We start from the raw sequence: 19,672 nt of genomic DNA on the forward strand, positions 1-19,672 counted from the left end.
GTCCTGGGGTCCCTACTAACGCAGAGCAATGACAACATCTACCTTCTCTTTTGTCTCGGACGTCCTCGTTGCCAGCTCCACCTTGTTCTTCCTGCCGTAGTGCTTCTGGACCACCGGAAAAGTAAAAGAACATTCTTCTGTTAGGACTGCACACTGCTGAGGTCCCTGGCCGGCCAGGCTCACCTGCCAGCAGGCCAGCCCCACTCATCTCTCCCTGCTCCCATTAAACCAGAGAGCCATGAAACCCTCGTGTGCTCTCTTTTCAAAGGAACACAAGTCTTAACATCTAGGAGTTTTTCAGAATCATCATGCATGTTATGGCGAAAAGGTGAGAATTAATGATTTCTGTAGTTTCTGCTGAAAAAGGTCAAACTTGGGAGTGCTAACTTACCAAGTCAACCTGCAATTACCACACTAGCTAATGGGGGAATTTTATGTATTTGGTGAAGTGACATGTTTGCTAGAGCTGGCACATGCTGTGCAACCTACAGTGACCATGAACTTGGGGAAAGCAGGCCACTCAACTCTCCCAAAACTGCTCCCAGAGGCAGTGTGGGTGTCCTCAGGCTGGACAGCAGCATCCCAGCTCTGAATGGCCTCACTGATGGGGTAGGCTGGGGAGGGGCACCTCTCTGGGCTCAGGCATCTTACCTTGGGATAGAGACCCACCATGAAAATGGGGCCTTTCTCTAGCTCAAGCCTAAAGCACTGTTGATCTGCCCAGGTTCCGAGTACAGATGGTACATGAGATTATTTAGTTGGCATATTTGAAATCATAGTCCTTAAGCTTCATAGTCAAGTTCAACTGAGCCTTTGACAATGTCAACAGGACTGCCCTGGGTATCTTGATACACAGTTTCAAATTTCCCTTCTGGGTCTATATTATCCCTGGTGAGTATCATTTGTCCCCTAGAAATTACAGTGTGGAGTTCTGGTCTGTTTTGTGAGTAAGCTACACACTAAGGGCTGGCTCACCAAATCCCAGGCCAAGAATGGCCTATCACCCTGAAGCCAACACTTGAATGGGCATGACTTCCAGTAGGCACTCAACATGCATATTTTTCCTTAATGAAAAAGTTCTGTGTAGGGGAAGGAACACCACCATCCTGTGGAGAACATGGAAACATCTTCTAAGGAAAGCATCTGCTACTCTGTTCCACCTCCCTCTGTGGATTCCACACGTTTCACACTGCTGCAATGTTAGCATTTGTATTTTTTCCTATAAATGTGCAGGCAGATCTCCTGCACATGGTCACAGGGCTGACACCCTGGTGCTATGCCATGTCAGCAGAGCTGTGTGTCTCACACCCACCCTCTAGACAATAACAGGACCACTCCTCTCCTCCCGTCCATGGGAATCACCTCTGCTAGGGGTCCTCCACAGGATGTACCCTCAAGTGGGGTTTCTGGGACTAAGAATTTCTAGGCCTCCTGACCATACAGTGGTGTTAGGTAGATGAAGCCCAAAGTTCTGGTGAAGACCAGAACTAGGGGTGTGTCCCAGCCCCCAAGGACTGACCTTGAGCCTCCCAAGGCAGGAAAAGATCCAGATCTGAGGCCAGGGGAGATGCTGGAAGGGACAGCGGAGGAAGACGAGAGGGCAGAGGTAGGGAGAAGCCAGGATCCAGGAAGGCAGAGACAAGAGAAACAGGAATGAGAACACTGCCAGGGCCCCAGCCTGGACAAGGAGGCAGGGTCCCCTTGTCCTGGAGCTCTCTAATGCAACACATGCCTGAGCCCACCGCAGGGCCACAGGCCACCCACATGGGCCCCACAGCAAAACCTGGTGCTGATGGCTCACCTTCTGAGGAGCTGTCCTCAGTGAAAAAATGGGTGGCTTCCAGGGCAGACTCAGTCTCCTCTGGACTCAGCGCTATGCTCAGAGAGAAAGGAGAGTGAGGGCAGGAGAAAGCAATGTGATTCACACAAAAGCAAACCTCTCAGGCCCAGCATCCCCCCATGGCATGCCCATGGGTCCCAGTGCCCTCTGATATGGTGTGTGGTCAGAGGGGTAGCAGTGGCGGCTGATTCGGGTGACTCTCTTGACTTTGTATGTTTGTCTGAAACACAAACAGTATCCCTGGTAAGAATCCAGCCAGTGCAGACAGAGTCTAATGACCAGCCAGCCTTCTGCCCACCCCTTGATGCCAAGCCCCAGAGGACCCTGGGCACACACATAGAGAAGAGCCATGCACAAGTGACTTGCCCGTCTCATTTCACACACCGGGCGTTGTTCCACAGTGATTCACACTGCAGTGTGAATCGTGATTCATTGCGATTATGCAGCCCCCGGCCTCCGCTGTGGTACACCATTCCAGTGTGGGGGGTTATTCTCCCAGCTGTCCCAGTGGCACACAGTGAGAGGAAATGGGCAGTGTGTAGCACATGAGGGAGGTGGCAGGGTGTGGGCAGAGTTCCATCAGGGGCCTGGGCATCGCAGGGGATGGTTGGGAGAAGTGGGGTGGCTACACTTGCTCTCTTATGTAGGACCTCAGCCCAGCAAATCTGTCTCTCAGCTGAGTCAGATATGGTTGATACCAACCCTCCCAGGAGGGATAGCTGGGGCCACTATTCCGGTCACATTGTAGGGAAAAACCTGTCACAAGAGCAGAACTTTCTACCTCAGCAACACAAAACAATTGCCTGGAGAGTTATAAAATAGAACCTGGGTCCTGCCAGGCCAAAGTGCAAGCTTCTGGAGTTGAGCTCAGCACAGTATTCTAAAAATCACTGGAGTGACTCTAAGGCGGCCTCTGAGGTTCCAGGGGCTGTGGACAATAGCAGGGTCCCAAACAGCTCCATCTCAGAACCTAGGTTGAAATTTTCAGTTTCCTCCAGGGAAAACAGGGATATCGCTGCCTGGAATGACTCTCCACGTGGCTGTACCAGGTGAGTGTGCCCTGCACAGCAGGACCCCAATGACTGCAGGTTCTGTCTTCGACCAGCTGTCCCATTGAGTCACCAGGCATCACCATCAGTAGCCTGGGGCACCTTGAAGAGACGCAAACCCTACTCATGGCCGTGACAGGGCTCCCCAGGTCATACCTGGCCCTTGGCAATGCCCCCAGGTTGACCCTTGGGGGATAAACAAGACTTAAGGACAGGTTACTAACCACAGGGTCCTTGGTTTCACACGTGAGTGTCCAGTTATGCGACCCCTCCGAAGTTTTTGGTGGTGCTGTGACCCTCACAGGTCACAGCCCTATTCAGACCAAGACAAGCCAGGCCTCACTCCCTCCACTAGGCCTGGTCTCCAAGGCTGCCTCAAGGTCCAGCATCCCACAGACGCTTGTGCTGGGCCTTAGGATGCTACAGGCCCAGCTTTGGACATGTGTGAGGTTCCTGCTAGGGAGAAGGCTATTACCTGGGGGCAGGTGTAGCTTGTAGAGTGCCTTGAGCTTCTCTGTCAGGTCCCCATGGTACAGCCCACCTGTGGAGGAAGGCCAGAGAGGAGGCACACTGGTAACAGACTGTTGAAGACCTGAGACAGTCTGAATTTGAACAACTCCCCCTTCCAGTGGCTTCTGGCAGGACCCTCCTCACAATCTGATTCCCTCACAGAGAGGCCTCTGAGAGCAAGGCCCAGGTATCCTGTTTGTTCTCCTTCCCTAGGGTCTACGATCTGGCCTTTAGCAGCTCCAGGCTAACAGAAAGATGGGGGAGATACATTGGAGCCCCATGTGTCTCCTGTGGGAAAACTGCCCTTTCTTTACTAAGGATCAAGGGCTCTGGGCTGCCCTCTGCTAGCTGCAGTGGAAAGACTAGCTAGGTCTGGACCTTGGAGGCTTCTTCAGAAAGGGCTAAGGGAATGGGCAGGCACTGCAGCCACTTACTGATCCCTGTCACGAACTCTTTGAAGTTGATCAGCGAGTCCTTGTTTTCATCCAGGAGCCGGAACATTCGTCCTGCCAGCACAGATGTGTGGGAGCCACAGGCCCAAGGTGTCAGGCTGGCGAAAAGATCCCGGAACTGGCTGGCGTCTATGCGGTACTGTTCTAGGTAGGGCAAGCTGGGGTCCCGACGCCCAGCTGTGGGGCGGCTGCTACCCCAGTACTGACTTGCCAGATGCTTGGCCTGCAAGGGACACAGTCTGGTGAAATGGCCTGAGTGCCCTGCCCCTGGACAGTTAGGATCATCAGGCTAATTGGGGTACCCACCTCCTTCTCCACCCAGGTCTGCCATGTCCCAGGGTGGGGAGTACTGGGCCTGATGCAGCAGCTCACAGAACCGCTCATGTTGGAGCCATCAGTCCCTCATTTACAGAGGGGTGATCTGGGACAGATCCTTGGGCACCAGGCCACAGCAGGCCTAAAGCTGCAGCATGGCAGCCACCTTGGGGGCTGAACCAGAGGAAGCTGGGAACTGACAAGAGCAAAATGGCAGCATAGACTTTTGTGCCTGCTGAAGAGAAAGCAGGCTTTTCCTTTTGTAATAGCGCCTGAAATTTTCTTGGAGAGCCCTCCCTGTCCTACCCTTAGACCAAGGGGAGGGTACATAGCCCAGATCTGGCCCAGTGGCAAATGCCTCCCAAAGCCACAACGCCTAACCTGAGTCAGTCTAGTAATCAACCTTAGACTTTTTGCTAAAACCATTTGGAAAGAAAAATTCTTTCCGCTGGGGTTCCTGAGAGACACGGATGATCCTGGATCTGTCTACAATTCTGCCATTCTGCAGGAAGAGCAGTCCAAAGGACATCTGAGGTGGGGAGAAGCAAGTTTGAGCACCCAGGTCCAGCTCACACCTGAAGCTGTGCTTTCCTAGACTCTTCACTTAAATGAGCTAATGCATTCCCCCTTCTGTATAAACTGGTGTGAGTGGTTTTTCTGTGAATTAAGTGTCCTCCAAGAATGAAATCACACCATATGAAGTTTGTGGTAACTGTAACTGAAAATGCTTTTAAATCTATTTCTCTTCTGCTGTGGTAGGGATACATTTAGGGGACTACGCTGGGGTTCTGGTCCTGCCCTTGCTTTGACTGTCACCTTAAACACCATGTAAAGGTCTTCCAGCTCTTCAATTGAGAAACCAATGTCTCCAGGTATAGCTCGGACCTAGAAGGAAAGAGAAATAGGATATATTGATGGATTCTCAAGTTCCTGCAATGGTAAAAACAAGATGCTCTTTGGGATAATGAGTACAAAGACATGAACTACCCCTCTGGTGTTGCTAACTGGCCCAGCACACAGGGTGGCCCACCCAGGAAGAGAATGTGGCTCACACATTCACTCTTTGGGCACTGTCTGCCCAGCTACTCAGTCAGGGAGTGCTGTCTGGATCCCTGGCACCATCTCTTTGGAAAGCATTCTAGACCTTCCCAGTACATTCTCCCTCCAGAGGTGAGGAAGGCAAAGGATTGTGGCAGTGGCACAGTGGGCTGGGAAGGGTGGAAGGTGTCCAAGTGTTGTCACCCAGGGGTAGGGGCAAAGTCGGGCTGGGAAGGTTCAGCTGGCAGCAAAATGGCACTTGGACTTTAGGCAGCTGGGCATCAGAGAAGCTGATGACCAAATCATGAGCAGAAAATAGTGATGGGGATCTTTGCCCACATTCCCACCTGTGCATCACACTTGGGGATTCTAGTCCCTTGCTGTGCAATGCCCTGCTCACCCCTTGGGAGGCACTGTGGCAGGGGCAGTTTCCCTGGGTCACCACCCCACCTTGCCTGCAACCTGGGGCCACAGAAGGCCTGCCCCCTCATACCACACTCCTCTTGGCTGTATCCTCCAAGGACTGGATCACTTTCAGCCTCTGTTTAAACCGCATCTGTTCGATGTCATCAGCACGTAGGCTGCTAAATTTCTATGGTAAGAGTGATGCCATGAGATAAGGTGGAGTTAGGGTCCAACACCTGCCAGCCCCTCATTATACCCCTGCACCGACATGCCCGGACGCAGGAACTTGACACAAGGTTCCAGTGATCACTGACCTCGTATGACACCTTTAGGAGGTCAAAGATGTCCACTTCTGCAGGGGGGGTATCCCTGCTGGTCAGCAGGGCATGGAGGTGTGGGATGGGAGGAGAGACACTCTGTTTATTGACCACGTTATCCAGGTATCTGCCAGGATTAAAGACAGAAGTATAGACCACTCATAGGTAGTGACAGGGGAGTCTTTCCCATGGCTACGTGATGTGGAGGGACCATTTCACAAGCAGGAGTGAGAGCTGGGCCTCTCCAGGAAAGCTGCAGATAAGCCTGACTGACTCCATGGTGAGGTGGAGATGTGCCCTGGTAAATAAGGAGTCCTCCTGGAGGCAGTGGAGAGAAGACCTCAGCCTGAGTACTAAATGAGGAAGCTAAGATGTCCTCAGGAACCCTTTATATGCCCAGATGCTTTCACTCTAGGAGAAAGGTCTACTGTGGCAGAAGGGACGTGTTCCTTCCCTCGGTGAGCTGCTAGGGATATGTGGATTAACCTCAGCAACACTCAGGAAGCAAATGAGAAAGGTATGGAAGGAGTGCTGCTGTGGCCATGTCTGTGGGGACAGAGCTTTAGGACAGGGCCTGACTTTGGCTGGGCTTGCCCAACCTGGGCTTCTTGCCCTCACAGGCTCTCTAGGCTGGGCCTGAAGCTAAGGTGGGAGAGGTGGCTGGTTCCCCCCCATTACTCTGGTCAGGGCTCCATCCCCAGGGAGGCCTTCACTCATGAGGAGGAGCCCATCCATCTGTCTGGTGTGGGGAGGGGCATGAAAATCCTCTGTGATTCTGATGTGGGCTATATCTAGTCTTCCCTGTGGACAAAGAGCTAGCACCGTCCAGAACAGGGAGATGATAACCTTGTGGAATGCTAACCAGCACCTCAGCTGGCTCAGCAGGCAAGTGGCAGCATCCCTGGCTGTCCTGGGTGGCCGGGACATATTTCCAGGCCAGGCAAATATGTGCACACAGCCTGATGGGACTGTACAGAGCTCAGGGCCAGGTGAGAAGGCCAGGTGAGGACTCAGCTCCTGTGTACAGAGAAATACCAACAGCAGGGGGAGACCTCGTGTCCCAGGGTCTGACAGCAGAAAGAATGCTGTGGGATGCTAGTGGGCGAAACTAGTGCAGGGAAAACTATAACTAAGCAGGCATGAGGCCTACACTGCAGGGGTGTTGTGGGCCTACACTGAGGCATTGGAGGGTGGGAAGGGACAGCTGGATCCCAGAATCCATGATAGGAAGTGGGGTTGAGGGAAAAGGTGGTGGCCAGGATGACCCCGAGACATAGGTGTAAACAGTGGGTATAAGCTCCTTTAGCTCTTACGGCAAGCCCAGCATGGTGCCTGAGCTCAGGAAAACACAACCAGGCCTGTTTTATGGAAACAACAGCTGCCCTGCTATTCTAGCCACCTCCTATGCACGATAGGAGCCCTCAGCCCACCATGCCCTGGCCCACTCCCATTCTCTCTTATCCTGGTCTTATGGCTGCCCTAGTGCTGTTCTGTCCCCACTAGGAAGGAAGCTTCTTCTGCTCCCTGGATCTAGCAGGACCAGATTCCTGGTGGACACAGTCACTGAATGCTGGCTGGGGAGAACCCAAGGTTGTCCCCTGAGAGGCCAGCTTGGTCACCTGCCCAGGATGGTCATGGCCTCGCCCTCGTCCACACAGGCCAGCAGCTCCTCCTTGTTGGCATCCAAGATGGCCAAGGCCACTTGTAGGATCACCTTGATGCCCTCATAGAAGAAGCAGTCAACGATGACCACGGCACTCTCAAAGGGCATGACGCTGAGGAATAGGGTCAGGAACCAGGAAAGTGAGATGCTGGAGATGACCCCCAGGTCCTGCATCTTCTCAGAGAGCTGGGGTAGAAAGTCCCTTGTAAGCTCTTCAAAGATGCCTTGGTCCACCAGGGCCCCTAGGGAGAGGAAAGAGGAATCTGACTTGTGAGCCCATACCCCTGGGCTCTGGTTCAGGTGCGCCCTCAGGTGGGGCCTGAGAGCCTAAGGCTAAGGCCCCGCCCAATCTCTGGACAGCTCCACGCACACCGAGGCTACAGAGGCTGGGTATGTGGAGAAAACAAGAATGAATAGCAAGCTGTTAAATTTTCTTTCTACAGCTTCCAAACCATTGTGTGAAAAGAATGATTTCATTCATAAGACTTGGATTTTTGGGCCTCCCTGGTGGTGCAAGGGGTTAAGTCCAGCACGATGAAGCTATCGCCAGCCACTGCAACATGAGTTCGATTCCAGGCCAGGGAGCAACCCACATGGTGCAGCAGACCTCTCTTGCCTTGCCCGCTGCTCCCCTCAGCAGTGTATTTAAGTCAGTCTGCCTGTTCTGTTCCCCGGTCTGTCTCTGGTGAATCCTCTCACCTCCCCCCAACTCTGGCCTGTACCCCAGTTCTTGTATGTATAAATAAATCTTTAAAAAAAAAAAAAAAACTTGGATTTTTTTTGGGGAAATACAAAATTGTTCCCTAGATGCATCAGATTAAACCATGGCTGCAGGGGCTTCTGTGTATCCTGTCCTAAAGCTTGAGAACAGATATGATGCTAAAGATCCCCCTCCCCGCCTCCTTCCAAAAAATAATACATGAAGGCATCTTAGAATACCATCTTAATCACACACATAATTAAATACATTTGCAAACCCATTTCTACTTCATGACACAGATTCCACAAGTTACAGTTGAAGAGGAGGTACATAGCGGGTGTACTATACATGCTAGTTGTGATGTTTTTCTATAGTAAAAAAGTTTAAGAAGAGTTTGACCTGATGGGAATGTAGGCCCCAAGCACTTTTAAAAGTCACTAAATGTGTAACTTCTAACTCTCACTACCAGCAACTGGGGAATCTGCTGCAAGTCTGGGTCAGGTGGTTGGTGAGCCTGTGCCTGGCTCTCTACTTTGCAGCTGTGTGAGGATTTCTATGTATAGTCAGGAGCATATGTGGGGGAAATGCTTGTGCAGCTGGATGAGGGGCTGTCACCCCTGCTGGCACTCACCTACCACCCTGGTATTGTAGTAGTCAGGCAGCATGCGCTCGCAGAGAGCCACCAGCAGCCAGAAGGCCTCCTCCTCGCTGCCATAGAGCAGGAGCACTGAGGTGACGATGTTCATGGCCTGTGGGCACAGGGACAGTGAAGGGAGGTTCACAGAGCTGGCCACCGAGTAAAGCCCTTCCCTTGCCCCACAAGCAAGTTCCATAATGACAAACTGGCCCACCCAACTTGGCAGTTTGCCAAAAGGGGATCTGCAGGAAATCAATTTGACAAAATAGTCAGCTGGGTCACCCTAATCGGGCTAGCAGGCGCTGGAAGAGTCAAGAGTGTGGACGTGAATGCCGCACTTCTGCAGAGCAGTGTCTGGTGTTGAAGGTGTCACGCTGGGCCAGGTGGACGTGTAGGCAAGTTGTGTGGCACATAGCTATATGGCTACAGGGAGGCCATGGCAAGACTAGGATGGCACAGCCTCAGTTGATAGCAGGCTCAAAAGGAAAAGCTTCAACAGAAGTTATCTTCAAAATTATTTAAAGCTAATACACTGGCTTTCCATGCATTGGTCATGTGGAACATTCACTCTCCAGGAAGTGGATTTGCTGTGCTGCCTTGAAATCCACGTGTGGTCGAGGGGGTAGAGAAAGCCACTTGACCTGACTGATGAAATGTCCACTAGATTTAAAGTCAAATGTCACCAGAAATGCAAATCAAAGGTGCAAGATGGTACCTTACACCATTAGGATGGCTACTATCAAAACCAGAAAAGCAAGTTTGGTGGGGGCTTGGAGAGACTGGGTCCCTTGTGCATTGCTGGTAGGAATATAAATTGTGCAGCTCCTATGGAAAACACTATGACAATTCAATAAAAAACATAGAAACAGAAATACCGTTTAATCCTGCAATTCTACTTCTAAGTATATCCCCAAAAGAAGTGAAAAGATGTGAGCAGATATTGCATATCCATGTTCATAGCAGCAGCATTCACAATAGCCAAAAGGTGGAAAAACCCCAAATAGTCATGAACAGATGAACAGATAAACAAAATGTGATATATCCATAAAGTGGAAGATTATTCAGCTTATAAAGGAGGAAAATTTTGCAACATGTTACAACATGGATGAATTTGGAGAAGACTATGCTAAGTGAAATAAGCCAGTCACAAAAGGGCTCTTACTGTATGATTCTACTTATATGAGATACCTAGAATAGTCAGGTTCATAGAAATACAAAGGAGAAGAGTGGTTGAGAGGGGGTGGGGGGTACGGGAGGATGAGGGGTGTGCTACTTAATGGATACAGAATGTCAGCTTTGTAAGATGAAGTTTTGGGGATGGATGGTGGTGATGGCTGCACAGCAGTGTGAATGTATTTAATGCTGCTATATATTTACAAATGGTTAAGATGGTAAATTTTACCCCCGCACAGAAAACAAATGCTTCCAGAAGCACATAGAAGGCAACTTAATACGGTATGGGATAAGTGAATAATTATCATTGTTTTGAAGTGTCTTTTTCTGTGGTAGGGCTTCCATTTGGGGGCACAGGGACTGAGGCCACCAGTCAGGTCCAGGGCCATGGGACCTGATGGCCTCTGTAGAGAAATGTTGTATTTGGGTTCCTGCCCAGTCCCCTTACCTGGCAGTAGCCAATGGTGGGGTTTCGGAAAGCATAGGCAGTCAGCACCCGCCGGAGTGCAGCAATCCCCAGCTCATTCTGGAAGGCAGGGTGCTCGGGCATGGAGCGGTGGAGGTCTCGCTCGATCTCCTCTGTGGCCAGGCTGTACTTCCCCATGGACTTCTCTACCAGATTAGCATAGTAGCTGGGATGGGTCACCATCTCATTCCAGGCCCCTGTGAAAACATGGGTAGCAAGTGTCTCTTTCTCTCAGAACTTTGGAGAGACATCAGTGCACCACAGAAGAGAGGTGGAACTCAGGTCTGTTACTGTTGTAAGGTGAAGGTTCCCTTGTGACTGCTCCTGCTTCCACTCAAGTTGCAATGGCTGACTTGCCCTCTTCCTGAAACCCTCCAAGTGGTGAGTGTGAACACTGTCAAAGCTTGTCTAGAGGAAACAAGGCCTCAGAGGGCCTGCTTACCTCCTACTGTGGGTAGGAAGGGACCACAATGGTGACTGTGCCCCACGCTTGGTTTGCTCCTGCCATGGGCCCTGCAACAACCCCCTTACAGCTGAGAGACCCATTTTCACTGGCAGGGTTGGCAGCTCCCCGCTGACCAACTCAGAAAGTTGGCCTGGAGTCAGCCCAGCTGCCACAGGGAGGTCCATCAGTTCACCTGAGAAGAGGAGCCACAGTTCCCCGCGGAGGCTCTCAGGAATGCCCTTCAGCACCAGCTCCCGCGTTTTGGCAGTGCGGTACATGCACATGCCGCGCCCGTATTCAAAGAAGTGGATGTTCCATGACTCCTCTTTCATCTTCTCCTTGGCCTAGGGGAAAGGCAAACAGGGCTGTGGGTTCCACTTGGGTACTGAGGCCCAAGTGACAGGGTCCTCCTCTCCTCTTCCATCTAGACAATGCAGGACTGGTCAACTTGGATTTCCCAGAGTTCATAGTAAAACTGCAAGGAGTCCAGGCTGGGCTACGCATAGCACCTCTCTCGGACATCAGGAAGATGCCTCCCAGAGCAGAGGGAGTGCCTCCAAGCACGTCAGGCAGGGGGCCCCTCTCCCTTCTCCTGTATTGCCCATCGTCAGCCTCTGAGGGCTGAGGATAAGACTCACCCCCTTGGCTCCCAGCTCCTCCATGTACGTGTTGCCCTGGAAGAGTTTAAGCAGGCCCTTGGAAGCGGTTGGTGCCTCCTGTGCATGGGAGATCTGGCGGCCACTGAAGGGTGAGGACAAACTGGCCGGCTCTTCCAATGCCTCATGGGATGCTGGGGAAGACTGGAAAATACAACATGGGAGGAGAAGTGCCCTTGAGTGAGCTGCCCTTGGGATTTCTTTCTTTCTTTTTTTTTTTTTATGCATACAAGAGCTGGGGTGTAGGCCAGAGGGGGTTGAGAGGATTCAACAGAGAGAGAGTGGGGAGCAGTGGGAGAGACAGGAGAGGTTTGCTGCACCATGTGGGCCAGCTCCCCCACTGGGGATTAAACCCGTGCTGCAGTGGCTGTGGATTGCTTCTATGTGCTTCTGGAAGCATTTGTTTTCTGTGCGGGGGTAAAATTTACCATCTTAACCATTTGTAAATATATAGCAGCATTAAATACATTCACACTGCTGTGCAGCCATCACCACCATCCATCCCCAAAACTTCATCTTACAAAGCTGACATTCTGTATCCATTAAGTAGCTATGAAGCTATCCACAGCCTCTGCAGCGCCGGTTTGATCCTGGTCGGCTGGCGAGGGTCCCACATGGGGGGCAGACCTCTCCTGTCGCACCCGCTGCTCCCCTCAGCAGTGTATTTTGTCAGTCTGCCTGTTCTGTTCCCCACTCTGTCTCTGGTGAATTCTCTCACCCTCCCACGCATCTGGACTGTACCCCAGTTCTTGTATAAATAAATAAATCAATCTTTAAAAAAACAAAAAAATCAAGGGTTGGCCAGTGGGCCTTGGTATAAGAGCCCACAGTTGGCTGAGGGAGGAAGCCCTCGCCAAATTCTTTGCAGCCAGGCAGAGGAAAAGCGAACTTAGAAAAGCAAAAGCTGGTGCTAAGATTGAGAAGCCGTGAGCGGCTGATAAGCAGCCCAAGTATGCTGAAGACCATTGAGTCTCTTAATACCTGTGGGTGATGCCCGGATCGCTGTCGAGTGAGGGTGAGATGCTGAGGAACCCGTCCTTGGGGGACGGGTGGGGAACGTGGCTTGGGGTGGAGCCCAAGCCGAAGAGGGGACCCAAGAGAGGCCGCATGTGCAGTTTGGATCCCCAACCCATGTGCTTGTGCAATGGGTTGGCCTGAGTGCAGGGGTCTGCGAGTCGCATTGGTGGCTATGAAAGCCGAGTGTTGGAGCGACTGCAGACAGAAACCCTGAGGGCTGGCGATTACCCCCAACAGTATAGAATCGCCAATCCCAGAGTGAGTGCATCCCGGGGGTGGATGCGGGGTGTGGCTTGTGGCCGAGACCACAGCCAGAGAAGGCCAGGAAGCCTGATGGCTCCTCGTGTGTGACGGTAGATGCGGTGAATGGTCCCCTCCGTTGTATGAGCAGTGCCTTCGGCAGCCTAAGTGGCGGATCATCTGCTGGTGCCAATAATTGTCTTTTGCCACTAGGGTGGTGCCCTGTTTGGACTTATTTGTGTTCTGTTGTATTTTGTTATATTGTTATGTAGTTCATTTGCTTTTGTGGGCCATGGCTGCAGTGTTCTATTGCCAAGAGAAACGTATATGACTTGTATAGACTGTCTGGAAGAAAACCCTGAGGGCTTTTCTGCCCTCCCACCATTAGGATAGATGACGGAACCCTGCAGTCCTGATGGTGCGCACCTGGAGTAGGGTGTGGGCATATGTAGATGGGATTCACCTGGGCTAAGATGGGTTTTTTAAGGGCGGCATCATGGGGACGCCAGCAGAAAGAGTAAAGACTTGCTGGGGGTTGGGAGACCTGCCAGCCTCTTGGCCCCCCAGCACCTCTGCCTGCCATATACCTGGTAAATCCCAATAAAAGCCTGCAAAAGTCATCGAGGTCTCCAGGACTTTCTTCTCCTTTACCCCATCTGCTGGATCAGAAAATCTGCACTGTCCCTTCCTGCCATTACACCTGGGAACAAAACTCTCCAACCCTGGCCCCACATTTTGTGGGATCCCCTGAAGCTTGGGCAATGTACCTGAGCTAATTAGCATTTCCTACTGTGGGCCCGAGGGGCTGAAGGGTGCAGCAGTGACCCACAGGTTATGTCAGGATGAGCCATGTGGATGCACAGGCAGTCACCACTATCCTGGTCCCACATGTGGCCTAGGAATGACACTACTTGCAGAAAGCAGGGGCACTGGTGCCTTCTGCAAATACTGCATCTTCCCTCTGCTGCTTACACAAGAATCCTCATCACAGCTGTGATGGTTTCAAATGGAATGCATTTAACAAATGCCATCAAACCATTCTCTTTAAAGTAGTATGGTGTGTCAGTTGTCATATTTGCCTTAGTAGAGTTGGTTTTAATAAGGAGAGCAAAAGAAGAAAAAAAAAAAGGTAGCTACGCTAGTTCACAGTTCACCCTTCCTGCTTGACAGGCAGGTGTTCCCGGCAAGGCAGTGAGCTCGCAGAGCTGGACAGCTTTAAGTCTCTTTCTCTCTCCCAAAGTGACCCCTGTTATTTTTCAGATGACCTGTAAACAAAATTTTCAAGAATTACCTCACTATATCCTTTCCCCTTCTTTCAAGTTTATTCTTTTTAGGTCTGTCAGAATGTACTATGTTTTAAAAGTTATCTTTATAGTACCCTCAGGCCCTCTTTCAGATCAGTAGTTTCCCCATATTTGCACTTTGGCTTTTTGCAGTTTCTATTACTTGCCATTTACCTGAGGCCTGAAAACAATAATTTAATAAGATACTGAGAGAGCGTTCAAGCCCATCACTTATATTACACTATATAATTGTTCTATTTTATTATTTTTTGTTAGTCTCTTACTGTGCCTAGTTTATAAATTTTGTCTGATTTAAATTTTGCATTTAAGTAAAGGAAAAAAACATAGTTCAGTACTATTTGCAGCTGCAGGCATCCACCGGGTGTCTTGGAATGAATCCTCCACTACTACTATACTGTCAATTCCCTACTATGGGCAATGCTGAAATTAGCTAGTGGCCTTTTTCTTTCCTCTCCCATGTTTTCCCTGCTGAAAGATAATTGCAAGTGGTATTTTTAAAGTCAATTTAGGTAGTATTTTTACTTTCAGTTAATACAGCAATCAGCGAGCTCTTATACTTTCCATACCTTTTAATTTGTGTTTTTTTCATGTTTTTATTTGTCAATAGTCAGAACATATTTTACATACCATTTGTCACCTTTATTCTTGCTACCTACCACATTACTTCTATAATTGAATATATGCAATTCCTCCCCTGTCCCTCACCTCTCCCTCCCGCCCTGCCCCCACGCACCTAGTCTTATGTCAAAGCTTCTGCAATCATTTTTGGTTGTTTCAAATATGTTCTCAATTAGATTCCTCAACAGTGGGCGGCTACCCTGAATTTATACTGTTCTTGACTGCCTGTGTAATTTTGCTGGATAAATACTTGGTTAATAGCATTTTTAATGGTTTATCTTTATTTATTTTTTTTAAAGTGAATTTTTTTTAAAGATTTATTTATTCATGCATACAAGAGCTGGGGTACAGGCCAGAGGCGTGGGGGGTAAGAGGATTCACCAGAGACAGAGTGGGGAGCAGAACAGGCAGACTGACTGAAATACACTGCTGAGGGGAGCAGCGGGCGACACAGGAGAGGTCTGCTGCGCCATGTGGGTAGCTCCCTGGCCGGCCCGGGGACCGAACCCGTGCTGCAGAAGCTGCAGATAGCTTCATAGGTTGTGTCCCAACCCCCTGCACCACCAGCGAGGCTCTGGTTTATCTTTAAAACATGATTTTATTTGTATGAACTTGTGCTATCAAAACATTTGATGCAGCTACTTTCCTTCATGAATGAGTGGTCTTTTTTTTCACTTGCTGCCCAGAAGAATTTTTTTAGTCTTTACAGTCCAATAGTTTTACTACATTATATCTTAGTATTGACTATTTTGTATTGATTTTCCCAGATGTACAACATGCTCTTCCACCACACAGGTTCAAATCTTTTTTAATATTCTCAAAAGTTTTCTCAGATTGTGGTTTCTATCATCTGTTATTCCATGGTTCTGGTTTTCTTTTCTGGGGGACTTGCATTATACATAATGCAGGACCTTCTTTGCCTGACTTTATAACTTCTCTTGAATACATTTTCTCTCTAGTTGTTTGACTACCCTCCTACCTCCATTTTGCCGCATCTCTTCTCAATCCCTTACTGGACTTTCCATGTGTCTATTCCTTCTTGTGTTCCTGGCTTGTATAATATTCACTTCTGAAATATTTCTGTATTTTTTTCCTAATTCTTTCCTGAGTGCTTTCAACAATCTTTTCACATTATTCTTCTGACTAGTCACCTTGTTTCTGAGCTTTCCAAAAACTTTTTATAGTACTGTTCAGCCATTTCTATTATTTTTCTAATTCTTTTTAGATAATTTTGAAATATTATACTACAATTTTCATCTACTTTGGGGGACTACTGTTCTGGCGTTTTCATTGTAGAATTGTCTGTTTCTCCCTTACAATACCTTCATACAGAGTGTGATCACAGTCTGTTTCTGTTGCTCATATTTACATGACATGAATTTTTCTGCACTTTCAGCTTTCTACATGGGATAGATTTCTACCCTGCACAGCTGGAGGGCCTGTCTTCTCCTGTAGTCTCTTGATGGAGCATCCTTGCCAGCATTTCTGAGATCTGTCTCTTCTAGTGTCTGGCTTTTCTGTCCTTGATTTCCCCTGTCCCTCCCCTAGCACACTTTTCCTCAGGGACAGTTTTTCCCTTTTGGAAGGAAGTTTTTGCTGTGTTTCAGAACCTCTGGGCTTAGGCAGCCCTGCCATTCTCTGAGGTTTTGTTTGTCTATAAACTGGAGCCTGAGAAATCTGCCCCCAATTTTACTTGTTGTTTCTCAGATTTATTTGCTGACGTTTCTGCCCAATGACCAGTCTTTTCCGGAGGGAACGGGAGAAATTTTAGCAATTTCTGGAATCCTTGGCTTGTTGGACTATCTATTGATCTACAGAGAACACCACCAAACTCACCAATGGCTTCTTATCGCACTCAGAGTCAAAGGTAAAGATCTTCCAAGGGGTTGTGGGCTTTACCTGACCCTTCTTCCTCTCAATCTTATCTCCAACATTGATATCAGTTGCATCCCATCTGCCATTCTTTCTGCTTGGTTCCCATGATTCTTTCAGGTATCTGCCCAAATTCTACCTAATTAGAACCCCTCCTTCCCTCTGCTCTCCTGGCCCCTATCTGGCTTTACTTTTAACCATGGTCCTATCACCACCTGACCTGTTAGATGTTTATGTGTTCACTGTCACTCTCAGAAGAATACATGGCAAAGAGGGCATGGATTTTGTCTACTCTGTCCACTGCTCTATTTCTAGTGCCCGGAACAGCACCTAGCAACTAATGGGAATACAAGAATAGTGAGGATCCGGAAGGGGACCCATTTGTGCATGCTCTGGCCTGTCAAGCCCTGTCTTGTGAAGGCAGCAGCACTCCTGTTCCTATTCCATTTCTCAGAATCCAATCTCACCCCCTGAAATCCCAGATCAAGCCCAATCTCCTATAAGAAATCTTCCTTAATGTTTCCACTGCACACTGGTTTTTCCATATCCCTGCTGTTTTAGAGAACACAATTAACAGAATTCTAATCCATGTTGAGAAGGAATTAGAGTTACAAATCTCCAATACAGTAGCCACACGCAATTGAAATGCGGCGAGTCCAACTATAACAGTAAGTATAAACTACACAGCAATGTAGTTTACTCAGCAGTGACTACAGGGGCAGAATAAAGACATATAAAGGACTATAAAGGCAAATAAAGGTCTATCAGGCCAGGCTACATAGGGCCCTGGGGATCTGGGAAGGCACGTGTTGCCACTCAGCTCTGACATCACCATTTGTAGGAATGTGGGAACCATGATGCCAGAGCTTGCAGAAGTCAGATATGTGGCTTTTTACATGGACTCTTCTAATCATGGAGTATTTTCAGACTGACCAATAGTACACACATTGTATTATAGGAGGAAGGAAGTGATCAAATATGGCCAGGGTTGTGACAAAAGGAAGCAGGAACCAACCATTCTGTATGGAATGAGGATACAAATTGTCATGACTTGAAACACACTAAGTTGTTTAAAGCTGCAAGTTCACAATTAAAAAATGAACTGAACACATTGAGAGAAAATCAGAAAACAATTTTAGACATTAAAAAAATTGGTGAATAAAAAGGCAAGAATGGAAGACTTATTCTGTATTCCCTATGTGAACAGTGCTTCAGGACTCCTGAGGGGAAGGTTCTCATTCTGGAGTATTCCAGCTAATAAACAGAAGGAATGACTGAATTGGAGAGTCACCATTTCATAGTTCCTAATGAATGAGCAAGTCTAGGCAACGCTCCCCAGGGACAGACAGGTCTGACATGTGGCAAGACTGCCAGGTGTGACGTCCCTCTTGGAAGCACTGACACTTCAATTCTGCCCACAAGTAGACCTGCCCCCCGCAAGGCACAAACAACTGAATGGGAATGTGGCCTGTAAGTTAACCACTAACTTAAAGGAAACAGGGCACAAAGGCACCTGTTAAATGCCTCCAGGGGATATAATCAGCAGAAAAAACCAGACTGAGAAACTATGACACATATGACTCCATTTCTTGAACAAAATACAAGGGTGGGGGGGGAAGGAAATAGAGATGGAGCAGAAATCTACAGATAAAAAGAAATTTAAGAGATATATTAACAGGCTGAAATCTATGTATCAATCTCCATGTACCTCAAACTGTAAAATGTATCAATATAGCTGCATTTGGGGAAATGTGAATACAAGTTATTTGATAGTAAGGAATTATTGTTAATTTTCTATTAGAGGCCACCAGTGACTCTCAGGACTGTGGGGCAAGATAGGGTGTAGAGAGTTCTGTGACCGCAGGCAATGTGTGTGTGGCTAGGACACCCAGACTGAGGCTGGGTTAGGGTCTCTACCCAGATTCCAGCAAGGAACCTGTATGCCCGAGACTCCACAAGCATCCTGGGAGTCAGGCTCCAGCACAGAAGGTGATGGCTGTCTGGCCTCTTCCTCTGGCCTTGACCCCCACCATGTTGACCCTCTTACCTCTGGGGCCGAATCCACTGTGCTAGATTTCCTGCTCCCACTGCTGCTGCCCAGCTGCTTGGGTGATGTTTTCTGAAGGAAGTCAGAGATCCTCTGAACCAAAAAATCACGGTCTTTTAGGTTGGCAAACAGGAAGGTCATTTTGCTCTTGGTGCTTATGGACAAAGGGCTGGGCAAGACACTGGAGCTATCAGCTTTTTCGACAATGGTCACCTGAGAAGGTAAAAACTCTGTCTTGAGCATATGCATATTGAGAAGCTGAATGGTTTTGTGAACATGAGCACATTGAGACCTCAGGTTGTCCTCTCTCAGACACAGTAAGGAAATGGACACAGGACTCTGCACATGGCTGGATTCATAGTCTGACTGCCTGGGGACCCTGACCTTGAGCCAGATATGTGCATGTCTCAGTTTTGTTTCATTACCTGCTGATGAGGGAGAGCTCATGGGCCCTGCAGGACCATCATGAGGTTGTGATGCAGAATGTAAATGCTGAGCCCAATGTTGGTCCTCATCAGCCTCCCTAGATGGCTAGTTACCCCACCCTCTGAAGTGCAGTGGGCAGCCTGTGCACATGGTCTGAGCACTGTTCCTGGAACATTTTCTGACAGGTGTGTGTTCTGGGTACAGCGCTGACATGGAGGCATGTGGACAGAACAGCACAGGTGTAGAGGGCATAGAACAAGTTTTCAGGGGGCGCCTCCGCAGAGTCTATATCCTGGGGTGGGGAAAGACAGACATGAAGGCTAAATGCCACAAGCCAGGACTGAGGGGATGTGACAGCACAAGTGGGGAGGCCACTGGGCTGCTTCTTGCTGAAGGCACCTCTGGGAAGGTAGCAACTAAGTGAAGACCTCAGACTTGAGGACTGATCTGGTGCAGTCAGTTGGGGAGCTGCAGCAGAAATC

The 19,672-nt window shown here is 49.1% G+C and overlaps 1 protein-coding gene across 2 annotated transcripts in view; it reads right to left on the bottom strand.

The window, feature by feature from the left end:
- Positions 1-19,672, bottom strand: part of TBC1D9B (TBC1 domain family member 9B) — a 47,954-nt gene that overhangs the window by 4,580 nt on the left and 23,702 nt on the right. Inside the window, exons 7-20 of one of the 2 annotated variants that reach the window (XM_037501213.2) lie at positions 18,765-18,977; positions 11,649-11,810; positions 11,204-11,354; positions 10,548-10,762; positions 8,921-9,038; positions 7,546-7,831; positions 5,924-6,053; positions 5,698-5,796; positions 4,983-5,051; positions 3,834-4,074; positions 3,365-3,430; positions 1,802-1,873; positions 1,520-1,570; positions 43-105 (exon numbers count right to left, since the gene is read on the bottom strand). In XM_037501213.2, coding sequence (XP_037357110.1) covers positions 43-105; positions 1,520-1,570; positions 1,802-1,873; positions 3,365-3,430; positions 3,834-4,074; positions 4,983-5,051; positions 5,698-5,796; positions 5,924-6,053; positions 7,546-7,831; positions 8,921-9,038; positions 10,548-10,762; positions 11,204-11,354; positions 11,649-11,810; positions 18,765-18,977 — 1,936 coding nt within the window. The remainder of the gene's footprint in view (positions 1-42; positions 106-1,519; positions 1,571-1,801; positions 1,874-3,364; positions 3,431-3,833; positions 4,075-4,982; positions 5,052-5,697; positions 5,797-5,923; positions 6,054-7,545; positions 7,832-8,920; positions 9,039-10,547; positions 10,763-11,203; positions 11,355-11,648; positions 11,811-18,764; positions 18,978-19,672) is intronic. The other variant, XM_037501214.2, reaches the window with a different exon arrangement.

Source organism: Talpa occidentalis, unplaced genomic scaffold, assembly GCF_014898055.3.
Source record: "Talpa occidentalis isolate TD23 unplaced genomic scaffold, MPIMG_talOcc4v2.1 talOcc4.9, whole genome shotgun sequence".
In the NCBI taxonomy this organism is placed as follows: domain Eukaryota; kingdom Metazoa; phylum Chordata; class Mammalia; order Eulipotyphla; family Talpidae; genus Talpa; species Talpa occidentalis.